At 39.9% G+C, this 23,954-nt stretch overlaps 1 protein-coding gene across 2 annotated transcripts in view; it reads right to left on the bottom strand.

The window, feature by feature from the left end:
* LOC101943539 (sucrase-isomaltase, intestinal-like) overlaps positions 1-23,954 on the bottom strand; it is a 111,985-nt gene that overhangs the window by 46,286 nt on the left and 41,745 nt on the right. For both annotated transcript variants that reach the window (XM_065554341.1, XM_065554350.1), the window contains exons 8-9: positions 16,747-16,872; positions 16,150-16,281 (exon numbers count right to left, since the gene is read on the bottom strand). In XM_065554341.1, the coding sequence (XP_065410413.1) occupies positions 16,150-16,281; positions 16,747-16,872 (258 nt within the window). The remainder of the gene's footprint in view (positions 1-16,149; positions 16,282-16,746; positions 16,873-23,954) is intronic.

Genomic DNA, 23,954 nt, shown 5'->3' with positions numbered 1-23,954 from the left:
AGTTGTGCCTTTCATTAATACAACACCTTAATATGTTTGCATTTTGTTAAGTTCAACCTTAAATCTGAATTTCCTGAGGGTACGTCTACACTACTCACTAGATCGGCGGGTAGTGATCGATCCCCAATCGCTCTGCCGTCGACTCCTGTATTCCACCGCGGTGAGAGGCAGAAGCAGAGTCGACAGGGGAGCGGCGGCAGTCGACCCCACACCGTCGAGGTAAGTCGACCTAAGATACGTCTACTTCAGCTATGGTATTCTCGTAGCTGAAGTTGCATATCTTAGGTCGATCACCCCCCCCACCCCCCCACCCCCCGTGTAGACCAGGCCTCAGTTTATAACACTTGATTTTGGGATAATTACAATATCCCTGTAACATATTTTACCCTAAGTTATGTATGTATGTATTAGATATGTATTCTCAACCTTAACTCCACCTTAACGTAAATTTTGTCTGGGAACTTCCTTCTCATTTTCACTGAGTTTCAGTCATGAAAACTAAACAAGAAATTCAAAGAGAATGTTACTATGTTATATTTCCAGTGATTTGAAGATATGAGGTATCAACCTTAAATCGTTTTTAAAATTCTCACTTCAGATTCATCAGTACATTCTGGCTGCTTTATACCACACTGGAGAGTTCAAAGAAGCCAGGAGTGTACACCTCACTGTCACCTCTCCTGGCCTCCAAATATCCCTGCTTCTTGCACCTCCTTACATTGCCCCTGCACATACACTCTAGCCCAGTCGCCCCTCCCTCCTGTACTCCACATTTCTCTGTATACACACACATCCCCTTCCCCTGCCCTTCTGCACCCTGTATATTCCTTTGTAGACATATACAATGCACACTTAAATACACAAGTTTTTCATTCCCTCCTGCCCTACCTTTCAAAATGGTGACCATCTTTCATTGTTTTAATGGATGAAATACATAGCTGCCCTCAATTGCAAGCCCTTTTTCAAAATGGCCACTGTTTCCCATTTTTTTCAAGAGGGTGAAGCCATGCTGCCTTCCGGGAAGATGGTGGCCCACTATGTTCTCAGGAAGCAAAGAGCAACACTGCAAGCACCACGCGAATGGAGAAAGTAACCAGCTTTGCGCAGGCAGTCTGTGGCCTCAGTTCAGTTGAGAGTAAAAGGAGATAGATGATCTTTTCAGTATGTCCTTATGTGAGGGCAATTGTCCCCTCAATAACATTGAGGGAAAATGGAAGATTACAGCCATTTTGAAATATGGCAATTCTTTGTGAGTTCTCTGTAATAGAACAATATTCTTCAGCCTCTGCTGAAGGAGCAACTTTTAGTTATGAAGAATAACAGGAAAAAATTATTATTAGTCCTAGAAACAATTCTTCAAATGTAAACTACTGTACATTATTTCAGTGAGTTTTTAACTATAAGGGAAGTTTGAAGAATCTGTAGTATTCCATTATTAAGATCATTAGGGACAAAAAACAAGGTTTGATACCCAATTGTAAATTTCTTAAAAGGTTTCTTTGATTGGGTGTATCTGGCCCTTTGGGGCCCCCTGCTGGAGGCCCGGCAGTCTTACCACATTACATGCTAGGAAGGAGCAGCAGAGGTGGGCCTGCCAAGAAATGTTGCATACGAGCAGCCAATCAGAGCTCAGCAGGCTCAGATAAAAGGAGCTTCAGGGCGTGAGCAGGTCAGTTCCTGGTGGGACCAGAGGAGCAAGGAAGGGTGCTCATTGCTAGTCACAGGAGCTCAAGAAGAGAACCAGAAGATGGGTTCTGGTGATACTTGCATTCAGCAAGGAGGAAGAGTTTGAGAACTTCAGCCATGAAGTCAGGGTGAAGAGAAAGAGGCTACATGAAGAAAAGGCCCAGGGAATAGCAGCAGCAAACTGAAGAAAGTAGTGTGTGGCTGCTGTGTATAGAGTCTCTGGGCTGGGGCCCAGAGTAGTGAACAGGCCCAGATCCTCCTCACTGACCTACTAGCGAAGTGGCCTAAGCACCAAGAAGGGGACAAGGTTCTGTTGGGAAGCCCAACTGAAGGGCAAGACTTAAGGGAGCCCAGAGATGGGGCTGAAGACCCTGGGGAGGACAGTGTATTGAACTCTTTGCTACCACAGGAGGGGTTCCTCCATTTTAGACTGTCTGACTTGGCCAGAGGGCTGAGCCACTGATGACCCACCTAGTGAGGTCAACAACCTGCAGGATGTGCCGGGGGTAGGAGAGCTTGCAGCATCACACCCACCCGACAGGAGGCACTCACAAGAGACGGCGTCTATCACATCTTTTTTAAAAATTAATTTTAACTCCTACATTAACAGATTTACTTGTACATTCTTGAAAAATTCATTCTGTGCTCAAAAAGCCAATGCTGCAATTTTGGCAAGAACAAACTAGATTTTTCTGTGTTGGTTGAATCCCTATTTTAAGTGCAAAACTCAATTCAACCTTTACCACGGAGCTGCAACTGGTGCCTTAATAATTAAGTAATGTAAGTGTTCATTAGAATTTTCACCTACTTAAGTAGTTCAGCTTTGAAAAAGAGAACTGTCCATCTGCAGTAATTATTTTTTAATCCTGGAAAAGGTGGTTCCCAAGAGATACCAAAGTTCTAACAAGCTGGCTTACTTAGCTATTCCTAATCAAAATCTCTAATTTCTTTTAGCTGAAAAGTTATTCCAGTGCATAAATCTAATATATAATGCAGCTTTAGCATCATCTTAAGGAAAACAAAAACTGCCATGCCTTGATTCTGCATTCAAGAAAAGGGTTTTTTTTAGAGCCTGTTAACTCTTCCAACACTATAACTCTTAGTTGTTCATGTAGGGACTGATTCTGGGAGGTGATATGCACTTTCAAATCCCATTGGCTTAAGTGAGAGTTGTCAGTAATCAGCACCTCTCAAAAATCAGGCCACATTTATCTATGTGCCCAAAAATGGATTTGGGGCCCAACTGTATGCACCCACATTTGAAAAGTTAAGCCTTAGCACCTCACAAAACTGGACCCTTAGCTGCTAAAATCATTGAATATTATTTTTAACCCCAAAGTCTAGCTAATCACAAATTTTAAATGACTTAAATGACTTCTTGGAGCAGCCAGTCCTGGAACCCACAAAAGGAGAGGCAATTCTTGATTTAGTCCTAAGTAGAGCACAGGATCAAGACCAAGAGGTCTTCATATAGCATATAGCTGGACCGCTTGGTAATAGTGACCATAATATAATTAAATTTAACATCCTTGTGGCGGGGAAAACACCATAGTGGCCCAACACTGTAGCATTTAATTTCAGAAAGGGGAACTACACAAAAATGAGGAAGCTAGTTAAACAGAAATTAAAAGGCACAGCGCCAAAAGTGAAATCCTTGCAAGCTGCATGGAAACTTGTTAAAGACACCATAATAGAGGCTCAACTTAAATGTATACCCCAAATTAAAAAACATAGTAAGAGAACCAAAAAAGAGCCACTGTGGCTAAACAACAAAGTAAAAGAAGCAGTGAGAGGCAAAAGGGCATTCTTTAAAAAGTGGAAGTTAAATCCTAGTGAGGAAAATAGAAAGGAGCATAAACTCTGACACATGAAGTGTAAAAATATAATTAGGAAGGCCAAAAAAAATTGAAGTACAGCTAGCCAAAGACTCAAAAAGTAATAGCAAACATTTTTTTAAGTACATCAGAAGCAGGAAGCCTGCTAAACAACCAGTGGGGCCACTGGACAATCAAGATGCTAACGGAGCACTCAAGGATGATATGGTCATTGCAGAGAAACTAAATGAATTCTTTGCATCAGTCTTCACGGTTGAGGATGTGAGGGAGATTCCCAAACCTGAGCCATTCTTTTTAGGTGATAAATCTGAGGAACTGTCCCATATTGAGGTGTCATTAGAGGAGGTTTTGGAACAAACTGATAAACTAAACTGTAATAAGTCACCAGGACCAGATGGTATTCACCCAAGAGTTCTGAGGGAACTCAAATGTGAAATTTCAGGACTACTATCTGTAGTTTGTAACCTATCATTTAAATCAGCTTCTGTACCAAATGACTGGACGATAGCTAATGTGATGCCATTTTTTTAAAAGGGTTCCAGAGGTGACCCTGGCAATTATAGGCCGGTAAGCCTGACTTCGGTACCAGGCAAACTGGTTGAAACTATAGTAAAGAACAAAATTATCAGACAAATAGATGAACATAATTTGTTGGGGAAGAGCCAACATGGTTTTTGTAAAGGGAAATCATGCCTCACCAATTTACTTGAATTCTTTGAGGGGGTCAACAAGATGTGGACAAGGGGGTTCCAGTGGATATAGTGTATTTAGATTTTCAGAAAGCTTTTGACAAGGTCCCTCACCTAAGGTTCTTAAGCAAAGTAAGCAGTCATGGGATAAAAGGGAAGGTTCTCTCATGGATTGGTAACTGGTTAAAAGATAGGAAACAAAGGATGCTACTAAATTACTCAAGAAAGTTAAGACCAAAGCAGATTGTGAAGAACTTCAAAAAGATGTCACAAAACTAAGTGATTGGGCAACAAAATGGCAAATGAAATTTAATGTGGATAAATGTAAAGTAATGCACATCGGGAAAAATAACCCCAACTATACATACAATATGATGGGGGCTAATTTAGCTATAACAAATCAGGAAAAAAATCTTGGAGTCATCGTGGATAGTTTTCTGAAGATGTCCACGCAGTGTGCACAGGCGGTCAAAAAAGCAAACAAGATGTTAGGAATCATTAAAAAGGGGATAGAGAATAAGATGGAGAATATATTATTGCCCTTATATAAATCGATGGTACGCCCACATCTTGAATACTGCGTACAGATGTGGTCTCCTCATCTCAAAAAAGATACACTGGCACTAGAAAAGATTCAGAGAAGGGCAACTAAAATGATTAGGGGTTTGGAACGGGTCCCATATGAGGAGAGATTAAAGAGGCTAGGACTTTTCAGCTTGGAAAAGAGGAGACTAAGGGGGGATATGATAGAGGTATATAAAATCATGAGTGATGTGGAGAAAGTAGATAAGGAAAAGTTATTTACTTATTCCCATAATACAAGAACTAGGGGTCACCAAATGAAATTAATAGGCAGTAGGTTTAAAACATATAAAAGGAAGTTCTTCTTCACACAGCGCACAGTTAACTTGTGGAACTCCTTACCTGAGGAGGTTGTGAAGGCTAGGACTATAACAGCGTTTAAAAAAGAACTGGATAAATTCATGGTGGTTAAGTCCATTAATGACTATTGGCCAGGATGGGTAAGGAATGGTGTCCCTAGCTTCTGTTTGTCAGAGGGTGGAGATGGATGGCAGGAGAAAGATCACTTGATCATTACCTGTTAGGTTCACTCCCTGTGGGGCACCTGGCACTGGCCACTGTCGGTACACAGGATACTGGACTAGATGGACCTTTGATCTGACCCGTTCTTATGATAGGAATAAATGGTCAGTTTTCAGAATGGAGGGAGGTAAATAGTGGTGTCCCCTAGGGGTCTGTACTGGGCCCAGTCCCATTTAACATGTTCATAAATGATCTGGAAAAGGGGGTAAACAGTGAGGTGGCAAAATTTGCAGATCATACAAAACTACTCAAGAGAGTTAAGTCCCAGGCAGACTGCGAAGAGCTACAAAAGGATCTCTCAAAACTGGGTGACTGGGCAGCAAAATTACAGATGAAATTCAATGTTGATAAATGCAAAGTAATGCACATTGGAAAACATAATTCCAACTATACATATAAAATGATGGGGTCTAAATTAGCTGTTACCACTCAAGAAAGAGATCTTGTAGTTATTGTGGATAGTTCTCTGAAAACATCCACTCACTGTGCAGCGGCAGTCAAAAAAGCGAACAGAATGTTGGGAATCATTAAGAAAGGGATAGATAATAGGACAGAAAAGATCATATTGCCTCTATATAAATCCATGATACGCTCGCATCTTTAATATTGTGTGCAGATGTGTCGCCCCATCTCAAAAAAGATATATTGGAATTGCAAAAGGTTCAGAAAAGGGCAACAAAAATTATTAGGGGTATGGAACGGCTTCCATATGAGGAAAGATTAATAAGACTGAGTTTTGAGCTTGGAAAAGAGATGACTAAGGGGGAATATGATAGAGGTCTATAAAATCATGACTGGTGTGGAGAAAGTAAATAAGGAAGTGTTATTTACTCCTTCTCATAACACAAGAACTGGGGCCACCAAATGAAATTAATAGGCAGCAGGTTTAAAACAAATAAAAGGAAGTATTTTTTCACACAACACACAGTCAACCTGTGGAACTGCTTGCCAGAAGATGTTGTGAAGGCCAAGACTATAACTGGGTTAAAAAAAGAACTAGATAAATTCATGGAGGATAGGTACATTAATGACTATTAGCCAGGATGGGCAGGGATGGTGTCCCTCGCCTCTGTTTCCCAGAAGCTGGGAATGGGCAACAGGGGATGTTCTGTTCATTCCCTCTGGGGCACCTGGCATTGCCATGGTCGGAAGACACGATACTGGGCTAGACGGACCTTTGATTTGACCCAGTGTGGCCGTTCGTATGTTCTTATGTTCCAATTAATTTCATTCTTAGCTATTTCATTTTCTAGAATGATTTAATGAGTAATATACAAGGGGGTTCATTAAATTTTGCTGTAAAAATGTTTATAATTTTACTTTATCCGAAGAAGTGGGCTATAGTCCACGAAAGCTTATGCTCTAATAAATTTGTTAGTCTCTAAGGTGCCACAAGTCCTCCTGTTCTTCTTTTTGCGGATACAGACTAACACGGCTGCTACTCTGAAACCTTTATAATTATTGTTACTTTTAGAACTTCTTGCTTTGATTCTAAACAATACATTTGTTCTGACTCAGAATAAGTCACATTTGAAAATGGGAACACAGTTCATGGTGAATAAGTCATGACACTCTTAGCTAAAATTCATCCTGGGGCTGAGAGGCAATAGAAGACTTCTAGCACAACACCACTGTGGCATTTCCAATGCACAGGTGCCAGACTGCACTCAGATATCATGATAATGGGGTCATATCAGTATCTAGATAAAAATATGTGGGGAGGTGGAGACTTAGGACCTCGTGCATGTATCTGCACTGAGCATCTTCTCAACTCTGTATATGCCACCATAGAAATGGGCAGTAGGGGGAAAGCCATGGCCACAGAGTCAGTAATGAGGACATATCAGTAATTTAGAAGGTTCTCAGCGATTGAGTTTCTCATCCCCTGGGGTTGGAATTTTGTTTAAAGGGCTAAATGACTGCTACACCCTCTGCCACTCTGCCCACGAGTTCAAGTTAGATTTCGCCCTCTCCACTTACCACATCCTCACAAAACTGTTTACTTGGGCTTGATGAGGTCAAGGTGTACTATATATTTAATCACCACTCCTGAAATCATAATCAGAGATTCTAAATTTTGATGCAGAAGAACTCTCTCTGTGTACAACTGATCCCCAAAGGGAAGTGTAAGTGGAAAATTATTTTTCAAGATCAAGAAAACTGGATTACAATTGCCTTGACTTTAGTTAGGATAGCTTTGCTCTTACCTTGGAATGAAACTCTTAATAATGTTCCAGTTCCTGACTCAATTTATGGGAGTGATTTACATCACTAAAGAATGATCACAATAAAAGGATGATAGAAATTCTAGTAACTGCACTAAAGTGAAGATGAAAATCTTCATTGCCAATGCAACCTATACTCTCCATTAGCATTTCAAAGATGATTGAATATATTTGCATTCATCCATGGCTGTCAGTGACACACTGTAGGGCAGGAAAAACTAGACCAGTCTTTGTCATGTTTTTATCAGCAGACAACACAGTTCTTGGGATGTGTAAAAAATGTTCCCTAGCTGCAGGTTAGTTTCTTTCAATTATATTACCTGGTTTCTATTAATTAATAGCATGTATTAAGAATTCATTTTTATATGTTATATTAATTTCGTGATCTAAATGATTTATATAGCAATAATTCTTTGCACTTCTATTGGCCTTTGCATTTAGGCCCTTTCCCCTATTTTCTAGTTGCAAATGGTTCATTAACAGACTAGGTTTTTACATTCATTTGTTCATTACTCAAAATTATTTAAACACAGTGGGCCAGGTCCTCAGTTGCTGTAAACTGGTGTAACTCCATTAACTCCAGTCGAGCTATGCTGACTTACAACTGCTGGCCCTTTCTGTGAATATATTTTAGGCTGTGAATTGCTGGCAAACTGTGCTCAACACTAGAGCTAGCTGGAAATTTTGCAGAAACATCTGGGGTTCAATTAATTTTGGTTGAACTGTAGGTAAGGTTCCCATGGCTGCTGTGGAGCCACGCCATCCCAGGCTTCCAGGATCCATGGGATGGGTACCTCAGGCATGGAGACCACACGGCTTCCAGGGTTTGTGGCTCCAGGGCAATCTTGCCATGTGGAGAGCTCTGAGGCCATGGACCCCAAGCTTCCAAGCTCCCTGTTGCAGAATCAGGAGGCTGGAAACCTTGGAGGTTCTTAGGGTTTCCAGGTTCCCAGTGGGGTATTCAATGATTACTGAATGCTTAAGGCACTTTCAAGATACCTACTTTATCCTGTGTCCAATTCCAACTGCCTGTGCATAACAATAGCAAGAGCATCACAGTGCCCTACCCAGACTCTGTTTGGGACGCTCAGCCCTTAAAGGCACAGTCCCAAAGTTCTGCCATGAAGCCAGGAGCCTGGAAATCCTGGGACCACCCTGAGCTGTGGACCCCAGGGCTTTCAGACTCCCAGGCCAGCCGGTTCCCTGAGCTGCCCAACTCCTGCAGCTTGGTAGGCTAGCTGGCCTGGGAGTCTGGAAGCCCTGGGATACCTGGCGCACAGCAGTCAACGTAGTGGGACTACCCTGGAACTGCAGATCCTGAAAGCCCTGGCAGCTGTTTAGTAAAATTGACATGATCCTTGTCACTCTCATGGTGGCCTACCACTAAATAGCATCAGTGGTGGGCAGAAGTGAAGCAAATAATAATCATGTTAATTTCGCTCAGCGGCTGCCAAGTCTGAAGAGTTGCTTTTTTTCCATTTGGAAACAACATGTTTCAGAAAAGATCTTGGAATCTCCAGTTCATAGGAAATTGCAAACTGGTGAATTTTTTGACGAACCAGAAATTGTGAGTTTTGCCAGCTGTATTCACCACATGTATCACTATTTGTTGTCATCATTGATGACTGATCACTTTGGTCACATGACATCATTTGTTTCCCAGCTGAGTGAATTTTACTACAGTAGAACTTCAGAGTTACTAACAGCAGAGTTACAAGCTGACCAGTCAACCACACAGCTCATTTGGAACCAGAAGTATGCAATCAGGCAGCAGCAGAGACAGGAAAAAAATAAAAATAAAAAAAAGCAAATACAGTACAGTACTGTGTTAAATATAAACACTAAAAAAAATTAAGGAAAAGCAGCATTTTTCTTCTGCATAGTAGTTTCAAAGCTGTATTAAGTCACTGCTCAGTTGTAAACTTTTGAAAGAACAAACATAACATTTTGTTCAGAGTTACAAACAACTTCCATTCACGATGTGTTCATAACGCTGAGGTTCTACTGTATAATAAAGAGGGGGCAGATATGACCAAGCCACTGAGCCTTTGAGTCTCTCCAGGAGCTGGTAACAGAGGCAGCTAACAGGGGAATGTGAGAAGCTTTCCTTCCAGGTTCAGCATTATGTGTGATATCAAGATGGACAGCAATGAAGCAGTGGTGGTGACCGGCAACAGATGTGCCCTATTCTTTCCTGCCTGAGGACCAAAGGGATTTCCTGTACATGAAGCGCAAGATGGTAGCTGTGCTGGAGGAAAAGATTCTTCGATTGGAGGGACAAGTTGACATGTACCAGGCAAATTAGTCGAAACAATAGTTAAGAATAAAATTGTCTGACACATAGAAAAACAAACTGTTGAGCAATAATCAACATGGTTTCTGTAAAGGGAAATCATGTCTTACTAATCTATTAGAATTCTTTGAAGGGGTCAACAAACATGTGGACAAGGAGGATCCAGTTGACATAGTGTACTTAGATTTCCAGAAAGCCTTTGACAAGGTTCCTCAACCAAAGGCTCTTATGTAAATTAAGCTGCCATGGGATAAAAGGGAAGGTCCTTTCATGGATTGAGAACTGGTTAAAAGACAGGGAACAAAGGGTAGGAATTAATGGTAAATCCTCAGAATGGAGAAGGGTAACTAGTGGTGTTCCCCAAGGGTCAGTCCTCGGACCGATCCTATTCAACTTATTCATAAATGATCTGGAGAAAGGGGTAAACGGTGAGGTGGCAAAGTTTGCAGATGATATTAAACTGCTCAAGATAGTTAAGACCAAAGCAGACTGTGAAGAACTTCAAAAAGATCTCACAAACCTAAGTGACTGGGCAACAAAATGGCAAATGAAATTTAATGTGGATAAATGTAAAGTAATGCACATTCGAAAAAATAACCCCAACTATACATACAACATGATGGGGGCTAATTTAGCTACAAGTCAGGAAAAAGATCTTGGAGTCATCGTGGATAGTTCTCTGAAAATGTTCACGCAGTGTGCAGAGGCGGTCAAAAAAGCAAACAGGATGTTAGGAATCATTAAAAAGGGGATAGAGAATAAGACTGAGAATACATTATTGCCCTCATCTCGAATACTGCGTACAGATGTAGTCTCCTCATCTCAAAAAAGATACACTGGCACTAGAAAAGGTTCAGAAAAGGGCAACTAAAATGATTAGGGGTTTGGAACGGGTCCCATATGAGGAGAGATTAAAGAGGCTAGGACTCTTCAGCTTGGAAAAGGGGAGACTAAGGGGGGATATGATAGAGGTATATAAAATCATGAGTGATGTGGAGAAAGTGGATAAGGAAATGTTATTTACTTATTCCCATAATACAAGAACTAGGGGTCATCAAATGAAATTAATAGGCAGCAGGTTTAAAACAAATAAAAGGAAGTTCTTCTTCACGCAGCGCACAGTCAACTTGTGGAACTCCTTACCTGAGGAGGTTGTGAAGGCTAGGACTATAACAGAGTTTAAAAGAGAACTGGATAAATTCATGGTGGTTAAGTCGATTAATGGCTATTAGCCAGGACGGGTAAGGAATGGTGTCCCTAGCCTCTGTTTGTCAGAGGGTGGAGATGGATGGCAGGAGAGAGATCACTTGTTCATTGCCTGTTAGGTTCACTCCCTCTGGGGCACCTGGCATTGGCCACTGTGCTAGATGGACACTGGATACTGGGCTAGATGGACCTTTGGTCTGACCCGGTACGGCCTTCCTTATGTTCTTATATGACATGCTACTAAGAATCAGAGAAACTGGGGACTTCTTAGACAACCAGATTTGGGAAACACCCATACTGCAGATTCAAGGAAGAATGGAGCCTGGAATCAGTGAGAGAGGAAGTCAGAGAGGACTGGCATTTCATAACCACCAAAGGCAAGAGATCATGGTTGGAGACAGATGAGGCTAGACAGACTGTGGCCACCAGAGAGAAGAGAAGCAGGAGGAATTCTATATAGCTAGAAGTTTAAAATCAATACCAGGTCTTCAGCATGGAAACTATGGAAGATACTTCTTAAGATCCAGCAGGTCCAAGGGAATGGAGAGATGTATGAGATGTGTGGATGGCAGCTTGGCCCAACCTGTGAGGAAAATCAAGCTTATCCACAAAGAGTTCTCCAACTGGCCAAGGAAGACAGACAGATCCTCGTTGGAGATTCAATACTCAGAAGAATTGAAAGAACATTCTTCAAGGGACAGACAGACAACAGGACAGTGTGCTGCATTCTCGGAGCCATGACACAAGTCACTCTGAGATTGGCTAGGCTTCTGGAGTCTACATGTAAGGATTCATTGGTGATGGTTCATATCAGCACTAACGACACTGTCAGGGGATATCTCGCAGATAATAGCTGACTTCAGGGAACTTGGAAGTGTGCTGAAGAAGAAGAATATCCAAGCAATCTTCTCTGAGGTCCTTCCTGTCCCATGAGCAAAGGGAAACAGAAAGCAGAAGATTCTGTAAGTGACTCACTAGCTAGGTAAGTGGTGTATGATGGAGGGTTTTGGTTTTGTGGAACATTGGTCCACGTTCTGTGGGGAGAGGAGGCCTCCACCTCAGTAGAAGGAGAATCAGTATCTTTGGGGACAGGCTGGAGGCAGTTAAAATAATAGCAAAAGGGCAGGGTAAAAAGAGAGAAGATAGGAGCACTCAGAACACAATTGAGAAGCTGAGAACAAAATTGATCAAGGAATCAAAGGGCATGAAGAGAAAAAATTCTTTAATTATCTATACACCAATGCTAGGAGCCTGGGTAACAAACAAGAAGAATTGGGTTTGCTCATTTATGAGCATTAATTTGATCTAGTTGGTATTACTGAAACCTGGTAGGATGATTCGCACTACTGGAATGTTAAAAGCAATGGTTATAATCTATTTAGGAAGGATCAATTGGGGGAAAAAGAGAGGGGGTGTGGCACTCTACATCAAAAATGGCATTACCGGTTTCTGAGTCAATGATAACTCAGAAGAAAATGATCTTGAATGCTTATGCATCAGTATCCTAACAGCACAAGGTGGGGTACTAATTGGTGTCGGCTACAGACCACCAAATCACACTAGGGAAAAGGATGAACCTACTTACGCACCTATCTGTAATGTGTAGAGGAAAAAAACCTGTGTGCTCATGGGAGACTTCACTTAGAGTGACATATGCTAGAGGGAACATGATGCCAGTACTAAAACATTCTTGTAACTTCTAAACATTAGATGACCATTTCTTAACTCAAACTGTTGCAGCCAATACAGGGGAAATTCTATATTGGACCTTGTCCTAACAGATAAAGGAACTGATCGCAGAACTAAAAGTTAATGGTAGTTTAGGTACAAGTAATCATGACTTGATCATGTTAATAATGTGAAAGCAGAATAAAGTCCAGACCAGTAACATAGACACACACAGATACTTGGTGCTTTAATAGGGCCAATCTCACAAAGATGAAAACAATTATGAGCCAAATCAGCTGGGAGGAAGAATTTAATCAGAAAAATTTTATTGAATTCGGAATCACTTAAGAACACCTTACTAGATGCCCAAAAAGCCACAATCTCACAAATGAGGAAGAAGACTGTGTTGGTTAAAGATACAACCTGTGGAAGTGAAAGCACCTATAAAAATAGTATATAACAAATGGAAGAAAGGATAAGTTGATAGTAATAAATATAAATCAAAGAAGTTATGAATTGTACAAAATTGATAAGGGAAGCCAAGGGACACAAGGAAAAATCTGTGTCCAGCAGAGTTTTAAAAAATATATTAGGAACAAAAAGAATCCTGACAGTGGTATTGGTCCATTACTAAATGGAAGTGGTAGAATTTTCCAATAATAATGCAGAAAAGGCAGAATTGTTCAATAAATATTTCTAATCTGTATTTGAGGGGAAAAAACAGATGATGCAGTCTCAGTCTCATGAATATCTCTGGAGGATGTAAAACAGAAGCTATTAAAATTAGACATTTTTAAATTAGCAGGTCTGATAACTTGCACCCAAGAGTCTTAAAAAAACTGGTTAGAGGAGCTCACTGGACCATTAAGATTGATTTTTCAATAAGTCTTGGAGCACTGGGGAAGTTCCAGAAGACTGGAATAAAGCTAATGTGGCAATTTAAAAAAAGGGTAAACAGGATGACCTGGGTAATTATAGGCCTGTCAGCCTGACATCATTGCTAGGAAGATAATGGGGTGACTGATATGGGACTCAATTAACAAAGAACTAAAAGAAGGGAACTTAATGCAAATCAAAATAGGTTTATGGAAAATAGAGCCTGTCAAACTAACTTTATCTTTTTTGATGAGATTACAAGTTTGGTTGATAAAGGTAATAGTGCTGATGCGACAGACTTGGATTTCTATAAGGCATAGATTTGGTACTGCACGACTTTTTGATTACAAAAAACTAGAATGATATAAAAGTAACATGGCTCAAATTAAATGGATTAAAAAGTGGCTAACTGAAAGATCTCAAAATGTAACTGTAAATGGGGAATTGTCATTGAGCAACTTTATTTCCAGGGAGGTCCCACTGGGATCAGTTCTTGGGCCTATGTTATTTAACATTTTTATCAATGACCTAATAGAAAATAAATTCATCCCTGATAAAGTCTGCACACAAAAATTGGGAGAGTGGTAAATATGAAGAGGACAGGTCACTGATTCAGAGTGATCTAGATTGCTTGGTAAACTGGGGTCAAGCGAATAATACATGTTTTAATACAGCCAAATGTAAATGTACATATTTGGGAACAAAGATGTAAGCCATTCTTACACGATGGGGGACTCTATCCTGGGAAGCAATGGCTCTGAAAAAGATTTGGGGATCATGGTGGATAATCAGCTGAATATCAGCTCCCAGTGTGAAGCAATGGCCAATAGATTTAATGTGATCCTGAGATGCATAAACAGGAGAATCTCAAATAGGAGTAGAGGTTACTTTACCTCTGTATTTGGCACTGGTATGACAGCTGCTGGAATATTGTGTCCAGTTCTGGTGTCCGCAATTCAAGGAGGAGGATAAATTGGAGAGGGTTCAGAGAAGAGCCACGAGAATGATTAAAGGATTAAAAAACCTGTCTTGTAGTGGCAGATTCAAGGAGTTAAATCTATTTAGCTTAACAAACAGAAGGTTAAGGAGTGACTTGATTACAGTTTACAAGTATCTACCTGGGGAACAAATATTCAATAATGGGCTCTAGCAGAAAAAGGTGTCACATGATCCAAGCTTGAAGTTAAAGCTAGACAATTTCAGACTGAAAATAAGGTGTAAATTTTTAATGGTGAGAGTGATTGACCTTTGGAATAATTTGCCAAATGTCGTGGTATAGTCTCCATTAACAACATTTTTTTAAAATCCAAACTGGATATTTTTCCAAAAGATATGCTCTAGCAATTATTTGGAGGAAGTTCCATAGTCTGTATTATACAGAAAGTCAGACTACATGATCCCAATGGTCCCTTCTGCCCTTAGAATGTGTGAATGTATAAATTGGTGGGAGCAGTTTGTGGAGGTTTTGAAGAGGAAGGCTAACAGGATTAAGAAGAAACATTTCAAAACATTTCCTTTCCATGGCACGGGAGTCAGAATTTGCCCAAAACATCAATGCTGGAAAAAATAATGTTATTGTAAGAGTTGTAGATGAGGATAACATTTAAAATGAATTTTTATCTAGTTCACACAATGGTATTGTGTATGGCATGCGTGCGTAGTCCCAGTCACAAAGTGGGTGGCCAGATTCTTGTCTGGCTTATATAGCAGTTTGGCAGAGCGCTGGTCAGGGATTTTGGTTGGCTCTAATTGAAAAACTTGAGGTCAGCATCAGTGGCAGGATTATAGCTTGGGGAAACACCATCAGTATAGTGCTGCATGACTGTTAAGATCTGTAGAGTAATTTCTCAGATATCTATCAAGGACTTCTAAAAAAAATAGTTTACTGGCCTCCAATTTCTATCACCTATCGCCACATTCACTATAATTATTGTCACAAAAAGTTAGTAATTTTACTACAAGTGAGTGTATGCCAATCTACTGCAAATAAACAGTCTTTGTTAGAAAAATTGACAAACCTACTGTTTCCACTTCTGCACAAATTGAATTCAATTTGGTCACTATTACATACTTTTTGGCTACAGGCTCAAAATTGGTTTTCCACAAATTTTCATACAAAGTTTCTTATATAAATATTAACGAAAAGCTACTACATGGGAAAATGAAGTATGGTTTCTAGTTTCCCAAAAAGTTTGTGAATAGTTTTGTGCACATTAAGAAAAGTAGTTTATTTTCATAAAGGGAAATGCCTTACACCAGTTCCCTCTCAATTCAAGTCCATAATTTTCATAGAAACTTCTTGGGAATGTGTGAGAGAAAAATAAGTGTTGTGGCATACAAAGAGTATTGGTACAGAAGTACCTGATAAAAGCAATACAGCATTATAATGAGAAGTGTGTAAAGAATTTCTTTTGATTTACTAGACAGATGAATGATATTACAAGAGGAGAAGATGGAGAACCCATTTCAATAGCATAGATACTTTGGTGCCTAAATATTTCAGTGACTGGTACTACGTAAATAGGTAGCATACACTGAGAGAAAATTAGTGAGGTTGTTAATTTTACCAGAATAATGACATAGTGCATTCCATCTTTTTTCAGCTGTTGAATGTACTCTGGCAGACCTGCATAATTTTCTTTATCATAGGTGAAGTCCAAATTACGCTCCATGTAGTCGATATCGCCATACTGGACATCCTGACAGTTTTGAACATGAAATTATTTTAGTATGTTGTTAGCTAAATCAGAATTTATGCAACTTTATTTAAGAATCCTCAAAAGTAATTAATCTGCCATCAAATGTAATTTAAAATATTGGATATAGCAAAAGAAGATTTCTGATTAACTTTAAGAATCAGAAGGCTAAATTCTGCTCTAACATTTTCCGCAGTAAGTCCAATGTATAGCTCCACTGAGTTCATCACAGATACTCCAGATTGACCGCTATGTAACTGAGAGCAGAATTGGTTTAGAGGCTTTAAAAACATCATTTAAAATTGTGAACTCCAGGGATACTATTTGCAAAATCATGACACAGAATTATGAATACTCTCGTACTGTACAATTCACAGGGTAATTGTTCTCTTCTATTATTATTTTACTCATTTCATTTTGAGAAGGTAATTAAATAATTAAAATGCACTTTGCAAAAGTCATACTTACATATGGAATACCATACTGCCGCATGCGATCAACTGTTTTCTTTACCACATCGAGGCTGCCATACCCATAACGGGACAGCTGAAATCCCAGCGACCAATAGGAAGGAAAATGTGGGCGCCCAATGGCCTAAAACAGGAATTAATACATTCTAAGAGACAAACAGAAAACTCTGGAATAAGAAGAATACATGTTTATCAGCATATGCTCATTAAAAACATGGAAAATGAATGGCTTACAATCTTTGTTGTGCTATTTTACTCACCTAGCAAAGAAAACACATGCTGTAAAATTCTGCAATTTATTTATTTCCCTTCATTTTTCCAAGAATGATATAGCAACAAATATTGGGGGAGATTATATACACCTGCTCCACTGGTGCATAAGGGCATTTTTGTATGGGGGATGGTACTCACTAATCCTCCAATCCTATTTGAGCCCCTGTGGAGCCCCTTACTCACTGGAGACTAGAGGGGGTCCATCCAAACTGTTTTCAATCTCAACCAAAATGCCTCCCTCTCCCTGTGAATTTGTTTTGATCATAATTTTTCATTATACAATAAACATTTCAATGGGGGTGGTGATGGAGAATGTTCTGTTTCAATGGGAAATAAAATCACTCACCTATTTTTTACTTTTTTCACTGGAAATAGATGAGAAAATGGGGGGATGTCACTGAAACTAAATTTTTTCATATAAAAAAAAAAACCAATTTCACAGAACAATAGGAACAAACCAAAAAAACAGTTAGTTTCTTTCTACTTTTAAAATATAGGTTTCAGAGTAGCAGCCGTGTTAGTCTGTATCCGCAAAAAGAAGAACAGGAGTACTTGTGGCACCTTAGAGACTAACAAATTTATTAGAGCATAAGCTTTCGTGGACTACAGCCCACTTCTTCGGATGCATATAGAATGGAACATATATTGAGGAGATATATATACACACATACAGAGAGCATAAACAGGTGGGAGTTGTCTTACCAACTCTGAGAGGCCAATTAATTAAGAGAAAAAAAACTTTTGAAGTGATAGATAGAATCTATCTCCCCTTGTAAGTATTCTCACACTTCTTATCAAACTGTCTGTACTGGGCTAGCTTGATTATCACTTCAAAAGTTTTTTTTCTCTTAATTAATTGGCCTCTCAGAGTTGCTAAGACAACTCCCACCTGTTTATGCTCTCTGTATGTGTGTATATATATCTCCTCAATATATGTTCCATTCTATATGCATCCGAAGAAGTGGGCTGTAGTCCACGAAAGCTTATGCTCTAATAAATTTGTTAGTCTCTAAGGTGCCACAAGTACTCCTGTTCTTCTTTTTAAAATATATATACTTACCTTTTTTCAAGCAGCTCTCCTGTAGACCCCTGCTGACCTCCCCACACAGAAACACAAAGCTCTAAACACCACAGAACTACTGTTCTACAACCATGACAGGGAGCTAGGGGAGCAAGTAGCACAGAGGATCTCTGCAAGGAGGAATGTCGTGGCATGGCAGGTCCAGTGTAGAGGAGCAGAGCCAGGGAAAAGTGTCCAGAGAGCAGCTACCACATGGACACACAAATCTAATCTCTCCCAGCTGCCACTAAAGGCCTTCAAGCTCTAGTGTTTGCAGCGGAGTGGCTATGCGGCTGTTCTGCTCCAAGACGTGCATGAGTGGCGGTGTCACAGCCCGTAATGTTCTCTTCACATAGCCCATTTACTTAGGCTTTTTTCAGGGGTGGGGGTGGAGGGGGGAAATCAGCATTTGGTCTCATTTGAAGATAAGCTTAAGTTTGCAGAATAATGAAAACAATGTCACTACCAAGCATTTTGGCAGAAACATCTAGCTACTCCAGTACTGTGGGCAGAGTTCGGGGATGTAGGCTGAAGACACCTCCACATCTGGTTAATTTAATATTTATTTATTTATTTATTTTTAAATTTAAATGAAGTCATACACAAAGCCAGCCTATGTAAAGGAATGTTCTCATTACCACTAATGTTTCCCTTCTAAAGTACGTTGCACACATTGTGCCTTGTTTTAAGTTACACTGAAAGCTCTTCTTATCAGGGACTGTCTTTACCTATATGTTTGAACACCACCCAGCATAATGAACCCCCGTCCTGAATGGGACCTTTGAGAGAGAATAATTAGAAGACTAATAGCTTAACGACTTGTCTTCATTACCATGTTACATCGGTGCAGCTGTGCCGATGTAGTGTGTCTGGCGAAGATGCCGACAGGAGAGCGCTCGCCCACCAGCATAATTACTCCTCCTCAGCAAGAGGTGAAAGCTACGTCAGCAGGAGAGTGACTCCTGCCGACATAGCGCGATGTGGACATTGCTTTAAGTTGATCTAACTTACGTCACTCTAACTTACGTTGATCTAACTTACGTTACGGAATGGCTTTTTCACACCCCTGAGTGACGTAAGTTACATCAATTTAAGCAGTAGTGTAGAAAAGCCCTACGTGTACTATTACATAGTGGTTCAATACAATCCCTGGGTTTTGCACATTCATTGCCAATTATCAAACCTGTTGCTGAGTAAAAGGCAAATTTTTAATTACTATAGCAATGTGACCATGCGAACCAGAATTAGATTGTTTCTCCTACCACATCCTGCTAAACTAGCTCATCAAAAGGTTGGCATTTATTCTGAGCTCTCTGAAATTTCAATCATTTGTACACACCACCTGGGTCAGACTCTCCTTTGAAATTCAGTTACCGACAATTGACTATTTACAGGGTTGAGTCACAATGTTGAATTGCCAGGCATCTGCAAATCTCAAAGATCAGTTATCATTCAGTTCCTAAAAATCATCACTTGAAACAAAAGGTAACAAATTAAGAATGACTTTTCAGTTATTTGATTTTCCCCCCCTATATAATAGAATAAATTATAATCCAGTTTAAAAAATGATGAGGAAATTGGATACAAAAATTCTCAAGCAACATGGGATGAAGTGTCAATTTCTGTGTCTGTATATAGGTTGCTCTTGCTTTTTAAAACTAATGCATAGCAATGATGGTGTTTGGGTTCCAGAAAGAAGCCAAAAGTTTGGGACATGCACACTGTTCTTTTCTGTAGGCCAAATCCTAAAATCTTTACTTCACTTTTACAGGATTTGGCTCCATGAGATTAACCTCCATACACTTTCGCTATCCCAGTCAAATTCCAAACCATCCTTGCTGGAAAGGTAATTTTGCTCTACAAAAATAGAAAATGTACTGGGTCCTTATGACTATCAGTTAACCAAGCCTTTGATACTCTAGTATTGATGTAGCCAGTGCCCCTCAGATCTTCATGGTTCTCTAATTATGCACAACAGGAGAAGTGAGAAGGAACAACACTTGAGCATTGGTGACAGAAAATACCAACATGGAATACATTGAGAGACTGCATATATTCCTTATGTAGTGGAACCTCACCACTGTTAATATGTTATCTCATCTTTGCTATGCATAAAGATTAAACATTTCTTCATAAGTGATCTTCTCAACGGGGAGAATGACACGAGAAAGCAATGTTTGAAACTGAAGTTGCCCTAATATAGATACCATAGTCTAGTGAGTCAATTAAATACAAAGAGCCAGAATGAAGCAGTATGTATAAGCCACAGCTGAATAGAGGGGTTGTTTTAGATGGACAGTTCCTGAGGTACTCTCTTCCTGCAGAAAACCAAGGCTGAGAGAATGCCTGTGAGCTCACTGGGGGAGCACACAGAGGACAGGTAACTGCTATGGCTTTTAATTGTGCAGCATGTGGCCAGCCAGGCAAAAGGGCCACCTCTAGCACTGAGAATCAGGATTCTGACTACCCACTGAACAGGCATGCAAGGTGGGAGGGACAATTCCTTACACTCCTTCTTCCCTTGGGCACTCATTTCAGAATGGCCAGATTCTGGCCCAAAGCAAATTGCATGGTCTCTTTGGCCCCAGCCCTTGCTAGGCTGTGTGACTCCTACCTGCCCTTGCTTATTTGTTTAGTTTCAGCTGTTCTCAGTTAGGTAACTATTCTCTTTAGCCTGTAAACGTCAGGTTTATTCTAAGACAAGGCTGTATGTTTCCACAGCATCCCTTGGGGAATTTGGGATTAGAGCTGAGTGATTTTGAAAAAAACCCACCTTGCAAGCAAGATTCACTTTTAAAACAATTAGTTCTCCAGGTTGACTAGGCTGGAACATGAGGTGAGCTTTATTCAAATTAACAGAACATTCTAAAAGGAGGGATAAAAATAGGGCAACTAGAAAAACAAATTTCTTCTAATTATGCTGTGGACTCTCTCTCTAATGGATCTCCCTGATAAAGCAACTGACATATGACATCTAGTACAGATGGAGCAGAAGCAGAGATGTAATTTTGCAGCCCTGGATTTTGTGATAGTTTTGAGATATATGTAGGATACACTATACTTGATTAAACTGTATCTTGCATTCAGAGGATCATAAATTGCTTTACATAAAAACTAAACGTTTTAGAAAACTGCATACAGTGACTGTCCTAGAAACAGAAAGGGGAAATGATGCATGAGGAGGGAAATAAAGGAAAGAAAATATCAGAAATTTAGAAGCTGTAAAGAGACAGGGTAGTTAGAGGGGAAATCGAATGGAAGGCTGCCAAGACTGGGAAAGTGGAAAAGTGAGTTCTCATTGTCCCTATTACAGTTCCTCTGAAACACAGTCCATAATAGTTAAGAGCAGGTAGGAACAATGATCCCTAGGGATGTTACAGTAATATCACTGTGAGTTTTCCAAGTCTGACAAAAACTGGCGTAATGTAGCGATTTCACTACTGCTAGATGTACCTCAGATTTGGGTGAATACAGAAAATAGCCTCTGTTGAAACAAAGAGGTTCCTTGGGAGTATGTATGTCTACTGGTTAGGACTTGTGGCCTGAAATCAGGACTCCTGGGTTCCATTCCTGTTTACACCACTGACTCATTCTATGTCCCTGAGCAAATTTTATACACATAGTATCTCAACATGAGAATCAAATTACTTTATAAACATTTATAAACAAACAGTGTCCCCTTTTACAACTCAGGAAACTGATGCAGAGAGAGAAAATGGATGAACTCAAAAGAGCTAAGCATGCTGTTACATAAGGATTATAATGGGAGTTACTGGGTGCCCTGCCAGATGCACATGCACAAATCAGGCATTGAATTCTCTGCGTGCTTTCTGTCTAATAATCACTCCCCACCCCAACAGTTTTCTGTGGTGCTCACGGTCTCTCATTTGGTTTCTCACTGCTACACTTTTAAGGAAAACAACAGTCTCCTCCCTGAGAATGAACGTTAGTTGGGTAACTCCCTTCAATTTTAGTGGCAGTTGTGTGGCTCAGGCCTTGTGCAGTTCTTTTAAATTGTAGAGTTTAGTGTTGTTTTCTGAGCTCATCCTCTAACTTCTCTCATTTTTAGCATCCTCAGAGGGCTACCCCCTAAAGGGCTGTTGCACTGTTGTAATTACATAGATGTACCACAGAAGATTGCTCTGGAACTCTCAAACTCTAATTAGCCATATAAAATTACTCTTGATACCTGATATTTGCCTGAATTTCTTTTTTAGTAAAGATCTGTAGGAGGTAACTATAAAAATCTGAGTGGGATAAATGTTCTTGATTTAGAAACAGCAGTTAATGGCCTTGGTTAGTCACAGAGCGGCTAAATTACATGGAAGTTTCACCAGCTTCCACAGTCCACAAATCTGTCAAAAACTGAATCCAGCTCATCAGACACCCCCTCTTTGGGCAAGGTGACGAAGTGAATGCTGCACACTCTGAGCTAGTCAGTTGAGAACACTGAGTTCAAAGTCCATGCAGTGAATTTAAAGAGTACCAGAGCTGACTTATAAAAAGACAAGATATGCTGCATATCCCAGGGACTTAAGCAGATTCCAAGTACCCAGAAGACTCTAAAGACCCTAATGGCTTTAGACATCATGGACTTCAAAAATGTCATGTGATAAAACCAGAAAATCATCCACTACAGAACAAAGAACGCTTATCACCTGAATACTTTTCAGCGGCCATCTCCTTGCTGAAGGACCTGTAAGTTCAACTGAGGGCACCGTCAATGATACATCTGTGACAAGTAATATGTATAATCGAGTTTCACATACATTAGCTGTCGACTTAAACTGAGATATTGACCAGCAATTTATTCTGCTGAAGCAAAAGTGGGAGCTACCTAAATGTGCTCTTCTAACGCTTGTCATCTAGCCACTGGTTGCTAGACCTCAGATAATTACAACAAATGTGAGGTCCTCACTCACCTGATGGCCGTTTGATTTCGATATTGTGTTTCATTTGCTAAATAATAATTTTCTTCTATGTTTTGCTATGGGGTTCATGTTATGTTGTCATGCAACATAAATTTACAACTAATTAGGCTAAAAGTATCAGGCAGTAATAACATGAATATTGTGTCTGGTTGTATAATCACTAATTGGTTCATCTGATCAGTTTGAGACTTTAGTTTATTGCTTTCTTTTGCTATATAGTCTGGTTGAAAATTAGCTGTTTGTCCTGATAGGAATGATGTGCGTTATATAACTGTTCAGTGAACTAAGAGCTGAACCTATTCTATAGTGGGATTTTGCAGAGAAGTACAGAGTGGTTATTTTAAAGCATATGTAACCATGATGGAACCATCCTATGACTTACCTTAAACACCAGTTCTCTCAGTCGAATTTAACAATGAGACGGAAGAGGAAGTAATAGAGTGGAGAATTTTTATTGTTATACAAGCTGTGACACATGTGTGTAATACCTTCAGTAATTACTGTAACTCAGCTGTTATTGTGCCACTGGCATGCTATTTCCTGTAAACCAACTAACTAACTAAATTCCTTGCAAAATAGTGTGCAGGAAAAGAAACAGCTCATTAGGGATGGGAGAAGGATTTGCTTTTCAATCAGGCACTCCCTTTCCATTCTCTTCACTGCCCTCAAAGTCCATGTAAAATGGATTAGATTCAGATACAACTGACATTTTGGAACTGCACCATTTTAACCCTCTACCTACACACATTATGATCAAACTCCAAGTGGCTCACTGCTTTCATTAGGGGCCCTGTCCTTACCAAAGCTCCACCACTTGGCTGCATCTTCCTCATCAGTGCTGCTGATTATAAATATTTTGTGAATAAGAGATAAAAACAAGTTACAGCCAAAAAGCAAAATTAATATTTAATTCTAGTCTAGGCAAAAAGAAAGGCAAAGCAA

Source organism: Chrysemys picta, chromosome 1, assembly GCF_011386835.1.
Source record: "Chrysemys picta bellii isolate R12L10 chromosome 1, ASM1138683v2, whole genome shotgun sequence".
NCBI classification, from domain to species: Eukaryota; Metazoa; Chordata; order Testudines; family Emydidae; genus Chrysemys; species Chrysemys picta.
This window is presented reverse-complemented; position numbering and strand designations above follow the sequence as displayed.